Genomic DNA, 20,383 nt, shown 5'->3' with positions numbered 1-20,383 from the left:
CTGACCGTTGAAAGACAGACCTCAGCTAATCGGTTACCCTTATGCTACTGTAGCTTACTGTAGCTTCTCTGACTTATCAACTAGTAGCCTACACAATAAAATTCTCATTGGCAATTTAACACTGAGAGGATACAAATGGAACCAAATTTGCCCATTTGGTTCCAGTTGTGTACTCTCAGAGTTACAAATGGATGAAAACGGTTCTTTCTGGAAGATTCTCACTGAAGACGTCACCCAGACAGTTACATTTAGGCATTATAGATGAGCGAGTTATGCTAAAAGCTGTGACCAACAGTATTTTTTTTTCCATCACGCTTGTTGCATGTTTACACGCCACCACGTTACCCGCATGGATTTAGGCCCATTTTCCCAATCCCCCATCCTAACCACAGTCAGAAACATGCATCTGCAGTGCATCACCGAGGCTGCCAGTTGTATGTTTGCCCTCAGACATATTCAGAGTGTTTTACATTAAAACGGTTTTGGTGTTTTTCTTTTTTTCAGAAGAACATGCCGTTCTGGAGGGTGTCGTGTCGGGCTGACCTGGAGGCTCTGAGCCATGCACTGGAGCTGGACTACCTCTAGAGGGCGCCAGCCATCTCTCTCTCACACACACACACACACACACACACACACACACACACACACACACACACACACACACACACACACACACACACACACACACACACACACACACACACACACACACACACACACACACACACACACACACACACACACACACACACACACACAAAACATCTTGCTCTTCCAATCACTGCCTTTCCCTTGTGATAACCTGAACTTCCTCAATGTCGCTGCTGGCTGAGGCTGCCCCTGGAGAGGCTGATCCGTGGTCAATATTGCCGTTTCAACCTACAGTATAATTCGCCAGTGCTCGGGACAATGAGGCTTATCCCTGACCAGCACTCAGTGGCAGCTCCACCCCTCACCACACCCCAACGCCAAAGGACCATTGAGGACTGAGGAGAGTTCATGTCACATACTCCACAAAGCCAACACTATCGGACCACAGTTTTCATAATTGACTGCAGGGAGTTGCATTTTATTTTTATTTTTATGTTTTACTGTGGAATCATTTTTGTTTATTCTTTACTTTTCCCGCCTCATTTTCTTTCTATCAACTCACAAAGGACTATATGAGAGGTGTCCCACTTTTGTAAGAGAGAGTGTTGCACTGAAAGTAAGGTGTTCTAGCCTGGAAATGATCATTGGGTCAGTCTGCCCAAATGGAAAGCTAAGAGAGGAGAGAGAATGTCTCTGTTGTGTCCTGTCTTTTTCTAATTGGTTCAGACGTTAAGATGGAAATTCAAATCTCCGATAAGCAACACCAGTGCTCTAAAGAGATGATTCCAAACAAGGTCTTAAGTAATAAAGTTTAAAAAAAAGTTATATGAGAATATATATATACTAAATAAACATCAAATAGTATTTCACCCATATTTGGAGACTATTGAAAATAGTCTTATGATATTTTTTGCCTTTTATAATGTGAGCTATTTATTGATTGGTGAATTTCTACAAAGCAATGAGACAGACATCTTGGGAGTTTAGGATGGTAGCGTTGGCTACAGAGACCAAATGCCTTTGTAAAAAATGTTTTGATAACAAATTGTCTTGAAGATGCTGTAATATTGGCTAGTGCTTGAATCCTTCGTTTTGATTCTGGGTTGTATATGTTGTCATGTTTTAACTCTTCTGTTTGATTTTTGTTGTTTATTTTGTCAGTGGTTGTCTAAATAACCTTTTTGTAATATAGATGAACTGTTATGGATGTGCATGTGCCTATTACACTGCCTGTCAGCTTAGCTAAAATGTGTATATAATGTTTTGTTGATTTGTTTTGATGGACAGTTATGATAGAATAATAAAGATAAGTTAATTACATCCCAAGGAAGCCAAATCTAGTTATTGTATGTATGTATGTATGTATGTATGTATGTATGTATGTATGTATGTATTAGATGTTTATGAACCAAAGGGAGAAACGTAAAGGAAAGGTCTCCCTCTGCTGGACATGCAATGAACTATATTAATATAAAATTGTTGCTTTATTACCCAAATACAGTCATTACAAAATAATACTTAATAATATAATAAATATTTTTTTCTTTTCATTTCAACAAATAATTGTAACTTTATATGCACACACATACATACTTTGGCCGCTAACAATGGTATTATGTGTCATTCCAAGTTTGAATGGCCACATTAGCTATATACAGTAGGCCTATAGTATAATTATACATTCACATTTTGATAAATGCTCAAGCAATGATCCAGTGTTGTAAATCTGTGGTTTAAAGGGTCTTCATATGCATTATTTCTGTAATACTGAGCCTGGGATGACAGAGGTCTGATTTGGTTTCCATACACGGAGGCAACTACACAGTGTAGTGTATTACACCCATGGAAACCATATGACTTGACATTTCTGAGTCAAGATAACACAGACAGAGAACAAAGTTTATGTGCAACAATGCCATCACTGGAACAGAACCATGGCATAGTAGTCCTGTGAGGTCTATGAAACGCTGTGTCTATTGACAAACACCATTTTAAATCCTCTGACGATGGTGTTGTGTTTCTGTAGAGACACAGTGGCCTGCAGCATTCTTGATCCTGCCATTCTGGGGGTAAACGTGATGTGTTTCTGCTCTTGTGACCCTGGCTGCAATGGTGGTATCCTGCAGAGAGAGAGAGAAGAAAAAAGACAAGAAGTGGAATTAATTCACTGAACTTTGAATTACAAAAATGATGCAGGCCTGGCAAGCAAACAAAGAAAAAGGTGGCATAGGTTTATGTAGGTGGGGTTTGGCAGGGACACACACGTCTGACACATTAATAACCTCAATGAAGTCACTGAAAATGTAATTAGTTTAATATAATTAACATAATAATGTCTATGCCCATCCAACCCCTGTCAGTGCCACTCCCAGACAAACAACAAGGCGCACAAACATTTCTAGCGATTTATTACTGTACACAGAGATTAAAGAAAAGACAAATCTTATGACTGAAAATGTTTGTTAGTATAGGCCGTGACCGTCCCAATCTGTGATTTGTGAAACAGTGTGAAAGGAGTCCTCCACACTAACGCTGTGTTTCCTAAACAATTAGCACAATATGTAGGATTATGATGAAGAAGAAGGAGACACTGGAGCATGATGGCGCAGGCCACAGGCTTAAATGTCCGAGCTGCTCCAGTGTCTCCTTCTCCACTGTTGCCTTTTTTTGGCTGAGGCGCGGTGGTACTTCTCTTCTTCGTGTAGAATTGTGATGTTTAGGCAGTGGTGGATAAAGTACTAAGATTTTTTACTCAAGTAAAAGTATCAACACTGCAATGTAGACATAAAGTCTGGAATTCAAAATTTACTTGAGTAAAAGTACAAAAGTATTGGTATCAAGTATTGGCACAAAAAGTAGAAAGTACTCATTATGCATTGCAGAATATACCATTTCACAAGTTTTCTAATTTATAAAAATGTATAAAAATCTTTGGAAAATAGCAGATCTACAAGCTCACAACGCGTCGCATTGTGAGCTTGTAGATCAGCTATTTTAAAATGGCCGAAATGTAGTATATAGGGCTGAAGTGGTGAATGTATGTTTTGTAATCATTATCTAAATCTAACTAGTAATTGAAGTGGGGTAAAAGTACAATATTTGCCTCTGTAATGTAGTGGAGTAGAAGTAAAAGTATTGAAAATTGGAAATACTCCAGCAAAGTACAGTACTTGAGTAACTGTACTTAGTTACTTTCCACCACTGTGTTTAGGTATTATCATTCTAAACCTATGTTATTGCTGTTCTACATACTGTACAGCCAACCAGTTGAAGAAATTGCAGATTGAGGCTTAACCTTATACAAGTAATATAAATATCCGAGACTATTAGGGTTTTATGGAAGATTGCAATTCACAATTTAAGCACTAGAACATGTATTCTATTGCTAGTTTGACACATTCTAATACTCTTTAATCTTATGCAAATGGTTGAAATCGGTCGTGGTGACTGAGAACTTTAATCCATGTGTACGTTATTAAACAACAGCACCCTATATGGCACTGTGGTATACGTGTAGAATGAACGGTAGGGACTTCTTAGTTTTACACAGTTAACATGGGTGTGTTCATAAACTATGGAGTTCATCTTACCTGAACTGAACCTTGTTCTGGAGTAGTCCAGCACCAAACAATGTCAGTACTCCACTGACAGGCACAGAACAATTATTAGTGAAAGTCACTATGGCAGTGTGCTTCTTGAGGAGTATTACAGATCCTTCATCTGGAACCTGGGAAGAGGAGAGAAGCCATTTTATTTTCTGTCTTTGTCCACATTTTACTATTGTCCACTATTTATAATTGTGTATAGTGAAAACAGTTGTTAACTAGAAATGCACTCAAGAGATGTTATGTCCACACATAGGGCTACATTTTGACCGTTGACTGATTTGAAAACAAATCAATAGCGCTGGATTCAAACTGTCTGAGTTATTACTGTGACAGACAAACAAATAGAGAGACAGACAAACAGAAAGACAGACAGTGTAAGTTTGGATTTTTTGAATACTTAAAACCAACCCTGCACAAATGATCCACCACTTATTAGTCCTCTTGATATGTATTTGGCCCCCATTTGAAAAGATTCTGTGCCAAAATACCCAAAATATAAAATGGGTATTTTTTAAAAATATATTCCTAATTTAGCTGGGGACCCCCCCCCCCTGCTTTGAGAACCATTGGTCTACAGTACCTGAATGGTGAGTTGTGGGATGGTAATGTTGAACTCCTCTGAGGCCAGGACATACTCCTGGCTGGCCTCATCCTTCAGGACCACCGCCAGGTTGATCATGTTGTCTCCCACCACATCCTCATACTGGCCTGGGCTCATCTGGTGATGCAGCACTTTGACTGGAAATAGAAAGAGACAGAGATAAGAGTGAGGCAGAGAGAGAGAGAGAGAGAGAGAGAGAGAGAGAGAGAGAGAGAGAGAGATTAAAACTAAATTTAAAATGCACTATCATTACACATCAGTGTATTTTAGCACTGCATATTGATTATTATTATTTAGTTTTTTTTATTATTATAATTATTTTTAATTTATTACAGTTCTTTAAATATATTTTTTACATTTTCTTTATATCAATGAATCGATTAACCACATAAGCGTTATTTCATACTTCGTTGCACAACTGTGCCGTGCAGAAATAGTGAAAATAACAGATCTGTTATTTTCACTATTTTTATTTAATTAATTTTTTTCACCAATGCCCAAAATAGGGATCAATTTATACATTTATTTTATTAAATTATCGATCTTCTTTTTTAAATAATCGATTAAATGGAGTAGTTCAATTAACTGCTGCACCGTATTTACCATTAAGCTAACAACAACAAAAAATCATAGTATCCAGTAAAATCTTCAGAAAAAAATATATATTTATAAATTCTGAGATGGAAAGCAATTTACCCTCCAGGGGTTCCAGGCTTATGATGCTGTCGGACTCCCAGAAGGTGTCTGAGGGACTGTGGTTGTACTCCTTGACCTGAGCGTTGATATGCTCCTTGATCACCTTAGCAACTGTCTCCATGTTGGTCACAGTCACCGTGAAGCAGATAGCCTCCCCGGCAATGGGAGCTTTGTCAAGGCTTATTGCGATGGACACACCCTTGGAAGAACCTGAGGACCAAGCAGACATTCAGTGATTATAATATAAAATACATATTTTTATACATGAATACTTGCTATAAGGCTGAGCTGCTAGTGTACGTTGTGAAGCAGGTTTTATAGAAATGGGAATTATCTGCAGATGCAGAGGCGGATTGTCTTACTTCTCCTCATTGTTGAGTCATCTGATGTAGCAGAACTTCTGGACATGGCCATAAGTGACGGAGTAGGACCTTCATTGTAAAGATGATAGAAAGAAAAAAAAGCAGTGTGTGAATGGATAAGCCTGAATTAAACTTTGTCGTAAACTGGTGTCACACGCCGAAAATAGCAGATGAACAAGTTCACAACATGTCGCAATGCAACTGAGCTTGCAGATCTGATATTTCTGGTGTGCGACACATAGTACGACAGAGTATAAATTAAGACATTGGTGAACATTATTTGGATCGTAGCCTACTTTTGACGAATTTGTAGTCTCCTGTGATGTCCTGGGACCTGGGGACACCTATAGCCTTAGTGTAGATGAGGGATCCAACTCTCTCTGTGTCTGTGCTATAGCTGAGCACCTGGCCCTGCTTCACTACGACCGTGTGGACATCAGCATTCACCTCAGCATATACAAAGGGGACGTCATAAATCAAGTCTATTCGCCGATCACGGATGGCCTTGACTGGTGCTGGTCCACAGCAGAATACTCCTGTGAAAAGGTACACAGAGAGAGAGAGAGAGAGAGAGAGAGAGAGAGAGAGAGAGAGAGAGAGAGAGAGAGAGAGAGAGAGAGAGAGAGAATTGGGGACAAAGGGCAGAAAAAATGTATAACAAAAGGTAGTTGTGGTAAGTGTGTGAAACTTGAGACATGACCAAAATAGATTTAAAAAAAAGCTGTAATCCATCACTTTCATGTCCTATACCCCCGGGATTCAAACCCACAAGCACCAAAATATTCCTCTCTCTTTTGGGAAGTTATTTCCATTTCAATTGCATGTAATATTTGTCAACCAGTTGTGGTCCTACTCGACCAGGATCTAAGTGTCTGTCAGTTGTGTTAGTTATATTCTATCAACATGCTCTACCATACAAATAGATTAAAATAACCTTTTTATTCACAAAATAAAGTTATTGTTTGCAGCTTTAAATTGTATTTTACAATAACACACACCTCCACTCCTTTCCTGAGGGGTGGGGTCCAGAACCTGCCATCCATCCATGCCAGTTCCCAGATCTGGGCGGGTCATCCAGCACTCCACCCACACGTGGAAGTTCCTGTCAAGTGAGGCCACAGGACATGTTGCAGAATATTGGTTAAGTTTTTCAGCAAAAGTATGTTTGAGATAAATTACTTTTCATGAACTGCCACAAAGATTAAATATATTGTAGGATACCGCACTGGATCGCCATGACAACAATGGATGCTAGGGATTTGTCTGTGTCTGCAGGTCAGGTAACTGGATATTAACCATAAAAGCCTTATTTTATATTTTGTCATGTACAATGGCGTCACACAAAAATAGGTATTTTCAGAAAAAGAAAAAAAAAGTTAAAATGTTAATGACATGCCCTAAATAGGGATGCCAGGGTCTAAAGCCCCACTAGCTGCCTATAAAGGCTATGCTGCTCCTTACACCTAACTATACGAAAGGTTATGATTTATTACTAGCCTTTATCACATCAGTACTTTGTGCACTAATTTCCGAGTAACAGAGGTAAATGTTATACCCTAAAAATATACAGTAGCCTACATTTAAAACATTCTATTTGGCATTGGAAAAAATGATGCAATCAGGATCGCAGGATTAAATGGGGACGGAATTGATCCAGTGTGTGGATCTCAGACCTCAAGTGCAGCCTGTGAAGTCAGACATCTATTGTACGAAGTCATCTATGACATAGGCTTACCTATGAAGTATGACTCAGATCTGGGTTTCAGCCCGATCAGCCAGTCTCTATTTCAAAAAGCATAAAACTTATGTGGAAAGAAAGTGGAGGCACTTACACCTACTGGCAGAAATTTGTAGTTGATTGGTCCAGCAGTTTGCAAAATTAGCTCTGGACAGTGGACATAGACCAACCCTCTTAAAAGTCTAAACTCCTGCAGAGCGAGAAAAATTGAAATTCATGTTTACAGAGTGATAAGAGTGTTACAGAGGCTACACTGTGCCTTGGGCACAAAAGGTTTGCTCCTGCTGATCCACGCCATGAAAATAAAAGGTTTACAGAGTGATAAGAGTGATAACACATATTACAGAGGCTATTTTGCACAGAGGGGTGCCTTGAGATTTTGACTTGCCGTTGGCATTGCCTTGGGCACAACATTTTGAAAACCACTGTGCTAGAGGAAAACATACTGTATGGGGTCACTCAAATAGTTCTCTGTTCTGGGAGCATGACTACTACACTCAGAAAGTTTCATGGCAATCTGCCCATTCAATTATGAGAAGTTGTACTGCTTCAAAACGTTTGGTCCAAGGGTGGCACTGGAGGAAAGGCCATGAGGTCAACAAAATCAGAGGGTTCATTCAAGCTGAGCCAAAGTGGACAGATCGAAGGACAGATCGAAGGACAGACAGATGGATGGACGGACTGACCAACCGACCGACTAGCCATCATCAGTACCTATAGTGGGGCTGACGTACGTGTAGTTAATAAAATGGTTGTTAGATTTAGGTGGTATGCCACTGTGATCATGCCAAATGCCAAGTGGCATTAGTCAACATAGCACTGTCAATGCCTTCACATTGTCACAACTAAATCTAACACAACCATTATTAAGTTGTATTAGCTGCAGTTGTGTTGTTTACATCCCAGTGCCCAAAGCACAGTCTCAACCTTTTTAAACCTTTAGGTGGCAGCAAACTCACACACTTGTCACAAAAGTTGTCTAGGGTTCGGTTCAGTCCCCTTTAAAGCTACAATCCAGAACTTATTTTAATGGATAAAATGTTATTTTAATCCAATCTCTATGGTAGTATGTTAATACAAAATAACTATAGTGCATTTTTAGTGGTTGGAGGTGGTGTCCGTAGTCTTCCATTGAGAAATGTAGATTCTGATACCAGGTAGGACACCTACCGGTTGACAAGTAGTAATGCCTTAAGATCATAAATGCAATCTCCCCCAGCCAAGCAGGGATTCCTTCCTGGAAGAGTGGTTTTGGTCTCCCACGCTGGAGACCCGCGTTCTAATGTAATATCTAATGTAACTAATGTAACTAAGTACTAATGTAATAGTACTATTTTTTTTAAATAGTAATATTTTAATAAATAGTACTATCCTAACATCCTCCATTGCTTGCAACCTACCCACCAACCACTGTGCAGCAATAGGACATGGTGCAAACCACTTGAACCCTAACATCCTTATTTTGGGCATGCCATATTATATAGGCGGGAATCCAAATTAGTCGTAATGTCTTTGAAAATAGTCGAATCGCAAGGTGTTGTGAGCTTGAGTACTGTAGATTATTTTCGTCTTCTTTTTTTTTATTCTCTGGCTTAAAGGTAGAGTAAGTGATATTTTTTGGTATTTTTTTGGTTAAAAAGGTTAAAGTAATATTTTCTGATAGTAATCATTGCTACAGAGCGTTTGTTTGGTCACAGGGGTGACGGGGTCTCTCCAGCTTTTTAGTAAACAGAATATAGTACATTTTCAGGTAGGTGACAAAATGTAAGCCAATCAGGAGAGAGCACTGAAAATGCATTTTCTGTTTAATAAAGAGCTGGAGAGACATGGGAGACTCCTTTTACTGAACAAACACTCTATAGCAATGAGTACTATCAGAATATAGAGCTATTTAACACTTATTTAAACAAAAGTAAATCACTTACCCTACCTTTAGCCTAACAAACAAAACAAGGAAATACTGACCATATACTGTCTTTACTGTGGTGCAACTTCATTCCTGTTTCACTGTAGAACTCCTCAATCACCAGGTTGCCATTGGTGTCATGTGCAGAGTTGAAGTTTGTGACAACACGACATGGAATGCCAAGAACTCTCATGACTAAAAGACAGATAGACAGATAAAAGATAATTACACAACCAGATACAGAGTTACAGACACACACACCTACATACCATACTGTACATACTGTTCTGTATGAAATATGATCTTGTAAACAAAGTGGACAAATACAAGATCAGCGGCATACTCTAAATATGAACAGAACAAGCTTTGATATACAGTAGACAGAAGATGTGGGAGTTTTGGTTCCAAATTTTAAAGTTCCATTTGTCTCCCATTAAACTTTCAAAAATGATAAATGACAGCTACATTTTAAAACCTTATTGTGTTATCACCTGTGCACATGACGGCAGCAAACACCCAGCACTGTCCGTACTCGACTGGGTGAAAGCCAGTCTTCGCCCACTGTCTCAGGATGTCCCCACTCCCTGTCCACGTGGAGGGGTGAACACCCTGCTTGTAGTCCCCTGACCAGTTCCCTTTCAGCACTCCACGGTCATCTTCACAGTTGATCTGCACGGAAGATGGAGAAACAGCACCGCATGAAATTAGTCTATGTTCTTGTGTGTATTCACATGTCAGATATCTTAAAGTGCAGCATCTGTTCTGTTTGAGGACTATTAAGCCACTGCCTCGCAAGGATTACTGAAGACAACTTTGGCTGACTGGACTGTATTAATGTAATCACAACAGGCTCATGGTTAAAAATGTAAGTCTTTACAGCTCTGTTGTGGGGATACGGTACTGAATGTGTTTCACGACCAGGGAAAAACTAAACAAATGCTGGAAACGTCCCTTGTGAAGATTTTTCCTTCCAGATACAGTCAGTACATGGTACTAAAAAATGTGCAGACTTAAAATGTGACCTTTCATAGTACTGACCATTGCTGATACAACCCTGCTGATGTAGACAGGGTCTGATCGTTGGAGGCAGTCTTTCCCTCTGTTCCTGGTGTGCTGGGGGCTGACTTGCAGCAGATTCATACAGCTCGCCAGGATATCAGGCTCATACTATTGAGGCACAAAGCGGACAGTGTTGTTGTTGTTTTTAAGATATATTTGTGTCCATTTCTGATTTATTTAGAGACAATACTCACGATAGCATAAAAAACACAGGAAGTTGGAGGGAAAACATGCAATGCAGATGTCCTGCTGGCAGAGGTGTGGACTCGAGACTCTGACTTGAGACTCGACAAATTTGATGACTTAAGACTTACAGTACTTGATAAAAAAAAAAAAATGCTTGGACTCGACTTGGACTTCAACGCCAATGACTCGTGACTTGACTTGAACCCTCTCTTGACTTGAGACTTAACTTGATACCTTCCAACAAGCTTATAACTTGTTTGAGACTCAAAATAAAAAGTGTAAGACTTTACTTGGGACTTGCCTGTCTTGACTTGGAACTTGACTCGGGACTCGAGAGCAAAGACTTCAGACAAGTACTTGCAAAACAGTGACTTTGTCCCAACTCTGCCCGCTAGAGTCAAACTGGGGAGGTTGCAATTCTGTTAACTGAATATGTTACTTCAATACATTCTATGCTCACCTGATCATATGACCATGGTCTGGTCGACATGTTCATGGATGTTCCCATGTAGAGCAATCCAGAATCATTCTGGATGTACTCTTCTCTCTGGTCCCCAAAAGGAAGAAATACGGAATCCTCTGCAATTGAATAAAGGCATTCATTTAAACTTCAACTTCCCTTTATGTGTCACATCACAAGTTTACAGGTGTAAAAAGAGTGGGCGAAAATATACTCAAAAATCCCTGAGGTATGAGGTAACTTCTCTACATCTGCAGACAAAATAAACATATAAGTCCTTAATGGATTTCTAATAACTCAAGTTCTTTGATATAATTTGTTATTGTTATTGTTATATGTCATTGTTTGAAAGTGATATGTATGCGTACCATATGTATACCATATGTATGTACCATATGTATGTACCATATGTATGTATGTATGTATGTATGTATGTATGTATGTATGTATGTATGTATGTATGTATGTATGTATGTATGTATGTATGTACAGTATGTATGTATGTATGTATGTATGTATGTATGTATGTATGTATGTATGTATGTATGTATGTATGTATGTATGTATTTTCCTTGTTGTCTCAATTACTTCTAACGTCCATTTTAGCAATTCCTATACAGCAAATAATATATAGCCTATTTCCTGTAAAGTTATATGCTTTAAATACATAATTTGGAAATACGTATCTTCTTAGGCTACATGAGTGTCGAAAATAGCCTATCATTTCTGGTCATTTACATATTTTAAATACAGCATAAAATAAATCTAATAAAACATGTTTCTGCATGGATTTTAAATACATGATCGTATTATTTTCGTATTACTTTCTGTTCTTACTCACCAGGACACCATGGGTTGCAGAGCAGGGTGAAGTTGCAGATGCTGTAGCGTTTCTGTCTATTAGGAGTTGAGACGAACAGTTGCAGGCGATAGATCCCCACAGGAGCGATGGCTGGGCTGCAGATAAACATCTGCAGCCCAGCAGCCCAGCAGCCCTGGCGGTCGAAATAAGCTCTCCACTGGGAGGGAGAGCCCTTGTCGGAGAATGTGACCGGCATGGTCACGTACAGGCGGCCTGGCAGTGTGAAGAAAGAGGGAGGTTATAGCCTAAAGGAGAAAACAACCTGTCTCCTCTCCATCTATGCCTTTAAACAGACTATTGTGGTTGTGGACACATTAGGGCAGAATTTTCTGTGCGTTGCAAGTATGATCCCAGGTCTGTATTAAATCAGATTGCACTTCTTTAGGGGTAGATCCATTCACCATACCTAACAGAGCTTTGAACATAAGTGTGTCCGTCTGAGGGTTGAAGGGTCTTCCCTTAAGCAGCAGATTGACTTTGAACGGGGCTCCTCTCCGTAGGACCAGGACTTTGGAGCTGGAGCCGCTGAAGTCCTGAGTCCTGTGTCTCTCCTGGTTCCAAGAATGTTCCAGGTTGACATGTTTTATTAATAAATCTGTAAATCAATGGCAGAAGAAAGAAATGTTAGAATTTGTCACTAGCTGGAATGTTTTTGAAATTACCACACAATAGTAATTAGGTTAAAGATCCCATATACGTGTGTGTGTGTGTGTGTGTGTGTGTGTGTGTGTGTGTGTGTGTGTGTGTGTGTGTGTGTGTGTGTGTGTGTGTGTGTGTGTGTGTGTGTGTATCATGAACACAGCTTCTGTTGTGTAAGTAATGGAGGTATGAAATGTAACAAATAAAATAAAAATAATAATAACCGGAAACATCTCACCTTCCATTGGTTTGGATGCGTCTGTTTGAAAGCTCCACCACAAGTTGATATAGCTCAAAGCTCTGCTTATTCAGCTATATAGCCTACTGTAACCCTTTATGACACACCCACACTTCAACAGCAACAGCATCACCCTGTTGATGTTCCGCTTAACTGGTTTAGCGTGACGTTTTAACAGTATTATGCAATACCATAACCATGTCATAGATAGGCTACGCAAAATGTACTGGACATACTAGCTCTGACTGCCTCACACCTTGTTTGAGTGATCAGACTGACTCATGCTGCTAACTAACGGAAAATCACTCAGTGGATTGAAACCCTTTCCCTGGAATTCATGTTAAACTAGAGAAAGTGCTCCTCGGAGCACAGGTCTCCGCCAGGTCAGGTAAGTTATTGTGGCCTCCTGGTGGCGCTATAATAGGCCAATGTGAAAAGGGTGGCATTTCTTCCTCGGCCTAGTGGGAATATGCGTGCAAATTTTCACGGAAATCGCACGCCGCGTTCATGATTTCAGACATTTTGTTCAAAACGGACCAATCCTGCAAACTTTGGAAGTCAACCTTAGTCAATGAGGATGGAATATGAAATATCGGACAGATGCGTCTTGATCACATGACTATAGAGATACTGTGTACCGATTTGTGTGATGTTTGGATAAAATCTGAAGGATTAATATCCAAAAATGTATTTGACATAAGTCGGCCTCCTGGTGGCGCTGTAAAAAGCAGATGTGAAAAATGCAGTGCAGATGTTTTTCCTTGGCCTCTAGGGAGTAGGCGTGCAAAGTTTCACGCAGATCGGTGCAGTTATAGTTAAAAATGCAAATCGGCCTGTTATAGCGCCACCATGAGGCTGATGTGAAAAGTTTTAAGTGCCATTTCTTCCTCGGCCTAGTGGGAATGTGCGTGTGCAATTCTATGCAAATGGCAAGCTGCGTTCATGATTTGAGCAAGTTTGTTCAAAACGGACCAATCCTGCAAACTTTGGATGGTAACCTTAGCCAATGAGGATGGAATATGGGAAATCAGACAGATCAGGGTTGATCACATGACTATAGAGATACTGTGTACCGATTTGCATGAGGTTTGGTTAAAAACTGTAGGAGTAATGGGAAAAAAATGGGTTTTGCACAAATCGGCCTCCTGGTGGCGCTATAACAGGCCCATGTGAAAAATTTGAGGCAGAGGTTCTGAATTGGCATCCAGGGAGTGTGTGTGCACAGTTTCGCAGCGACCGGGCCAACGGTGCCAGAGATTTGGTGCTAACACACAGACAGGACACACACACGGACGGACGGACGGACGGACGGACACACGGACGGACGGACGGGCAGGGGCGAAAACATACTCTCTCGCCATGCCTTTCGGCCTGGCGGAGACAATTATTGCACGATTCAGTTCCTTTACAAGCATACAGTAAAACTGCTGTTTTTTTTTCTTTCTTAAAATTTGAGTAACCAATTATTTTGTACCCCTTTTCACCCCAATTTAGTCGTTATGCCAATTAATTCCTCCGTTCACACTTTTCTGTGTTGTCACTGCTGTGTTGTATCCTACTGACTCACCTGCCAGTGAGGAGCCCCCACCGGGAGGACGTAGGCCCTTCGTCCTACTCCTTCCACCCAACACTCCCTGCTGACAGGTGCCGCCCCACCCCGTAGGAGTATATGCAATGGCCAGTATCACCCTCCTCGCCCGGCTTCCATCCCCCGAACATGGGCCATCGGGCATCTATGTGTTCGCATAGATGCCCGACAAAGCCGGATGCACCATGGTGGATTCTAACCCACAAACTGTGCTTTCTGTAGGCTACTCATACTGGATCAATGTAAATGAGTGACTCATATACTCATTTACTTTTATTTGATTGATTGATTTCATTAGTTGATAGAGGATTTTATTACTGTTCTGTTGCTCTGTTTATCTCTCTCTCAACATCCTAATGTTAACACTTGCTCATAAGGTACTGATCATAATTAACGCTTAATTATGATTATTTAATACATTAATTAAGCATTCAATCATCATGAATTCCTTGTAATTCATGTATTAAGTAACTTTGCTTAACTAATGAGTAACTAATGATGTTAATTAATGATGAATTACAAGGAATTAATGCTTAATTAATGCTTAATTAATGCTTAATTAACGCTTAAATTATGTATTAAGTAATTATAAATTAAGCGTTAATTACGGGTAACTTATGAGCAAGTGTTACCACTTTCATCACCATGTTCATACCTGGAAGAGTCCTAGAGCTGACTCATATTTAATATGAAAAGCGTATTGCTCAGGGACATTTTGACACTTAAGCCCTATTTACTATATCACAGTGAGCTGCTATCTTCACTATTATCAAATATTGTATTTACATTTCTGAGAAATCTTACATTTTAATACAGAATGCTTTGATATTAAAAACAAAAATGTACTTTTGAATACTTTACTAATCATTTTTAAAAAGCATTAGGATACTTTAACCTCAAAACAGTTGAGTAATGTTTCACCAGGAGTATCTATACTTTGACTCAAGTTCTGGGTTAGAGTACTTTGGTCCACCACCGCTGCCAGTAGAGCCTCACTTTTAAGCATAATAGTGATGTCCAGGACCCTTCACTGACCTGCTACAATGATCTGTGCAGGACCCTAAGGTCAGCTGATCAGGGTCTATTGGTCATTCCTCGTACCAGGTTGGGCGGCCATAGCTGAATGGTTAGAGAGCCCGCCTTGGAAGCCTATGGTTCCAAGTGTTCCTGTCCCTGAGCAAGTAACTTATCCCCTAATTGCACCCCCCTCCTCGCTCCTCTTTGGGCAGCACTCAGCTGGGTGAAGTTGTTGATGTTAATTAATGATGAATTACAAGGAATTCATGATGAATTAATGCTTAATTAACGCCTAAATTGTGTATTAAGTAATCATAAATTAAGTGTTAATTACGGGTAACTTATGAGCAAGTGTTACCACTTTCATCACCATAATGAATGCTTTCAAACTCCCACATAGTTCAGTTGAACTGTGCCTGTGGCAAGAGAACTGACAAAAATGGAATGAAATATGAGGGCCCTGTTCATTACCTGGAAGAGTCGTAGAGCTGACTCATATTTAATATGAAAACTATGCATACTGTTACCGGAACACTTTTCTTCCTCTTTGAAACTCTAGGAATTCTTCCGCCGTTTTTCCAGTTCTGGCCCAACCGTGCATACGCTTTTTACGAAACTCGGCAATATGGTAGAGGGCTATGCCAAACGGCGAAGACACAAAACTCACAACCATTGGCCAAAGGGTGGTGCTGTAGCAATCAATTGAAAAATGCCAACTTTGAACAGGTACAACTCATGCCCTGTTTGACCTACAGCCATGAAACTTCGATACACACATGCGTCTTGTCATGCCTAACAACTTTCACGCTCTGACTTTTGAATTATATGAAAAACAGTAAAAAATCTATCTCCTCCATCTTTGAGCAATCTGCACGAAACTTTTTACACATGAACTTTGGACCAATATCTAAAATCTCAATTCATGAAAAGTTTGTAAGTTAAAAAATGTAGCTTTTAAGAGCCAATGAATATTGCAGTTTTATGAAAATTATTCGTCTGCCCCTAACACATACATGCAGACTCACATTTGTTTGAAACTTTGCAATAATGTAGAGGGTCATTCCAAGTATCACTGAAACCAATCTTACTCCAATTGGTCATAGGGGGGCGCTATAGCAATTTTTTGAACATGCAAACTTTAAACAGGCAAAAGTCATGCCTCGTTTGGCCGACAGCCGTGAAACTTGCTTACACATGTGCCTTGACTCATGAGGAACACATCTATCACTTTGACCAGTGAGCTCCGCCCTCAGATTTTACGCCATATTGAGCAGTTTGAAAAACATTTAAACCAAGGATTTCTGAGCAATTTGTGTGAAACTGTGTCAAGTTTCAGGTCTGTTGGTGCAATAGCTTGATCGCTTAATCATCTGCCTTGAAACCACAGGGTCGCCAGTTCGAATTCCACCTCATGTAGACTGCATTATAATTGCATTGCACACAACATGACTGTATCAATGAATACATGTGCAATTGTTAAAGATAACGTGAAATGCTTATTTGAAAGTAGTTATTTTCAATGTATTATGTACTTCATTCGCCCTTTTGTTTTGTTTTGTTGGATTGTCCTTTGTCACTGTCTAAGGCTGTGGATTGAATAGCTCAATCAATAAAGAATAGCCTCATGTTCCAAAGGTCCCTGGTTCAAATCCCACTCATTACAGTTTACATTTAAATTGCATTGTAGAAAACATGACCCTGTTAATTCAGACATGTGCATTTTTTTTTAAATAACATGAAATGCTTTTTTGAGAGTAGTTGTTTTTTATGTATGACATACTTTCTTGTGAAAATAGCCGATCTACAATCTCACAACTTTTCAGATAGCAACGCGTTGTGAGCTTGTAGATCGACTATTTTCACTAGTTTCCATTCCGAGAAGACAAAAAAATCTTTATTGGTAAATGTTTTGTGAACCAGAGATCTAGAGTAGTTAGCGAAACAGAGGCTCGGTTCATAACGTACGGAAGAAGCTATAGATATCAGCAGACACCATCAGGGAGGCCATATCTCTAGCGAGTGGTTAGTGAGACCGCCTAGGGAGCCAGAGGCCCTGGTCGCCCGAGGTACGATTCCAGGCCAGGCCAGCAAATGTGTTGATGAAATGAAATTTGGCCCTGAGCAAGACTCTTAACCCCTAATTGCTCACAGGCCCTCATTGGAAACAAGACCGCAAGGACTTTCATGAACGGACCTGTTTAAAAGAATTATCCTTATCTTTTATAATAAGCAATCCATGCTGTATGATACATTACCACACATGAAATCCAATTCTGTCTATCCAATGGCTCAGTCAGTACACTGTCAGTCTGTAGGTCCCTGGTTCAAACCCCAATTTAACCAGTCCAAATCTCTCTCTCTCTCTCTCTCTCCTCTCTCTCTCTCTCTCTCTCTCTCCTCTCTCTCTCTCTCTCTCTCTCTCTCTCTCTCTCTCTCTCTCTCTCTCTCTTCTCTCTCTCTCTCTCTCTCTCTCTCTCTCTCTCTCTCTCTCTCTCTCTCTCTCTCTCTCTCTCTCTCTCTCTCTCTCTCTCTCTCTCTCTCTCTCTCTGAGCCATGTTCAGATTACATCTATACTTGTCTTTTAACTAAATACTTGTTGACTATTTTCTCATAATCCTTGGAGTGTGTATTTAAAGCTTCTGCCTGGTACCAGGCTGAAATAAGGTTGTGTGTGTGTGTCAGTGTCCACAGAGGCTGCAGCTCTAAAGACCTGTGGAAGTTGTTTTTGACCTTTTTTTCATCCCACAGGGGAACTTAAGTTGTGCGAGGGGGGAGCAGTTAGCGGTTAAGTGTATTGCTCGGGGACATTTTGACACTTAAACCCTATTTTAAAATTGTGAAAATAGAAGATCTACAAGCTCACATCACAGTGAGCTGCTATCTTCACTATTATTAAATATTTTATTTGCATTTCTGAAAAATCTTAACATTTTAATATAGAATGCTTTGATATTAAAAACAAAAATTTACTTTTGAATACTTTACTAATCATTTAAAAAAAAGCATTAGGATACTTTAACCTCAAAACAGTTGAGTAATGTTTCACCAGGAGTATCTATACTTTGACTCAAGTACTGGGGTAGAGTACTTTGGGTCCACCACCGCTGCCAGTAGAGCCTCACTTTTAAGCATAATAGTGATGTCCAGGACCCTTCACTGATCTGCTACAATGATCTGTGCAGGACCCTAAAGTCAGCTGATCAGGGTCTATTGGTCATTCCTCGTATACCAGGTTGGGCGGCCATAGCTGAATGGTTAGAGAGCCCGCCTGGGAAGCCTATGGTTTGAAGTGTCCCTGTCCCTGAGCAAGTAACTTATCCCCTAACTGCACCCCCCTCCGCGCTCCTCTTTGGGCAGCACTCAGCTGGGTGAAGCTGAAAACTGAAGTACCCTCGCAGGAACGAGAAACAAAAAGGTATGGAATGCCCCTCCACAGGTCTTGAGAGCTGCAGCCTCTCTGGACATTTTTAAGAACCACTTAAAAACACTGCTGTTTGAACAAACATTTTGTGAAATGCCTTAGATTTTTTGTTTTTGTTGTTTTTAATCATTTGAATGCTTCATGCTGTGTTTTTATTTCTGTTGTAAGTAAAGCACTTACTGTGCTTTTTGGGGTTTGGATAGGATTTGTGTAAGATAAATGAACCCCATGGGACATTATTTCAGCCTGTTATCTGGCAGAATCTTAAAATACACACTTCAAGGATTAAGAAAAACCAGGTGGCGGAAGAAAAAAAAATCCACCCTACAGTATGCTTGTGGACCCCAATTTCCATCTAGACTACAGGGGAAAGATGGACCTGCTAGTGTTTCTGAAACTTTTTTAATTTCAAGGACCCTCAGTTTGGTATTCATTAGACCACGGACCCCCATATCTCTGACAGTATTCAAATGATTGCGGGTCCATATGGTTTGGATATGTCCCGTCTCTCTGGGTAGAAGGCTGTTGGCTATATACCATGTCACACACTCCAATTTCAGCCATGACCAGCTCCAGCTGCACATATTCAATGCATCCACCGGGTTCATTACCAATGCATAATTTTCACAAACCATAACCAGAATCACTAATTCTGAAAGGACTCTATCGTTGACAGTCAATCCGTACGCATCCAAACACACGTCACTCTTTTGCTTTCATTAGGCACAGCCTGGAAGAAAGTCTATGATGTAATAAAGACACAATGTAGCCAGCTGCCTTCTACACACTACACAGAGACACATTCCCAGATCTGCATGCGTCACACTCTTTTGCTTAGAGAGAGAGAAAACAAAATTTCTCATTGGGATTGCATGAATCAATTAGGTGATCTATTACCATTCAAAACAGAACATTTTACTGAAAGGTGCCAAGTTTGCATGCTTACCGTTTTCATGATTTTTACAGTACGTTTCATGAATACCAAAACTGAACCCTGAGAACATGACCACGTTGGGATTATGTAATACATATATCCATCTAATCTATTTACACCCAAATACACGAGTATTATGCGGTGACCTTGAGCTGTTTATTTTCATCGTTTTAACACTTAATTGTATATCATCTATGAGGAAACTGATAAGGAGGGAGAAACGGTATGCCATTGTTTGCATCACAGTAATCAAAGGTAAAAATGTATGTCCATTGTCCACACAGGTGCACACTGTAGTTCCCTTAAGTGACTAAAGGAGCTACAGTGTGCATGCAGACCTTCATCTTTGTCGTCAATCTCTTTGTTTTTTGCGACCAGCACCTGCCTTCAAAAGGTTTATGGTGACTTCTTTTGAGCTCGCTTGCTGTTATTGTATCACAGTAATAACTGTTGTTCTCACTGCAGACACTAGTAATG

General features: G+C 40.0%; 2 protein-coding genes across 3 annotated transcripts in view; one reads left to right on the top strand and one right to left on the bottom strand.

The window, feature by feature from the left end:
- eya2 (EYA transcriptional coactivator and phosphatase 2) overlaps nucleotides 1-1,911 on the top strand; it is a 35,182-nt gene extending 33,271 nt beyond the window's left edge. For both annotated transcript variants that reach the window (XM_080425116.1, XM_080425115.1), the window contains one exon: nucleotides 505-1,911. In XM_080425116.1, the coding sequence (XP_080281242.1) occupies nucleotides 505-585 (81 nt within the window). In that variant the 3' untranslated portion in view covers nucleotides 586-1,911. The remainder of the gene's footprint in view (nucleotides 1-504) is intronic.
- Nucleotides 1,912-2,068: 157 nt separating this feature from the next.
- tgm5l (transglutaminase 5, like) lies at nucleotides 2,069-13,038 on the bottom strand. The gene is made up of 14 exons (XM_080423910.1): nucleotides 12,947-13,038; nucleotides 12,476-12,664; nucleotides 12,049-12,282; nucleotides 11,208-11,326; nucleotides 10,541-10,669; nucleotides 9,994-10,171; nucleotides 9,562-9,697; nucleotides 6,857-6,960; nucleotides 6,155-6,394; nucleotides 5,859-5,927; nucleotides 5,497-5,706; nucleotides 4,780-4,937; nucleotides 4,182-4,318; nucleotides 2,069-2,711 (listed from the first exon to the last, which is right to left on the bottom strand). The coding sequence occupies exons 1-14, from the start codon at nucleotides 12,951-12,953 to the stop codon at nucleotides 2,549-2,551; spliced, it is 2,073 nt and encodes a 690-aa protein (XP_080280036.1). The 5' UTR covers nucleotides 12,954-13,038; the 3' UTR covers nucleotides 2,069-2,548.
- Nucleotides 13,039-20,383: the final 7,345 nt, after the last annotated feature.

Source organism: Gymnoscopelus braueri (assembly GCF_963280865.1).
Source record: "Gymnoscopelus braueri genome assembly, chromosome: 3".
Lineage (NCBI taxonomy): Eukaryota > Metazoa > Chordata > Actinopteri > Myctophiformes > Myctophidae > Gymnoscopelus > Gymnoscopelus braueri.
Note: the sequence above shows the minus strand (reverse complement) of the source record. Positions and strands in the feature narration are given on the sequence as shown.

Coding starts and splice junctions, on each gene's coding strand:
- tgm5l (XM_080423910.1), bottom strand. Junction 6,395..6,856: donor CCCTCAGGAAAGGAGTGGAG/GTGTGTGTTATT, acceptor ACCTTTTCACAG/GAGTATTCTGCTGTGGACCA. Junction 2,712..4,181: donor CAGAACAAGGTTCAGTTCAG/GTAAGATGAACT, acceptor CTCTCTCTGCAG/GATACCACCATTGCAGCCAG.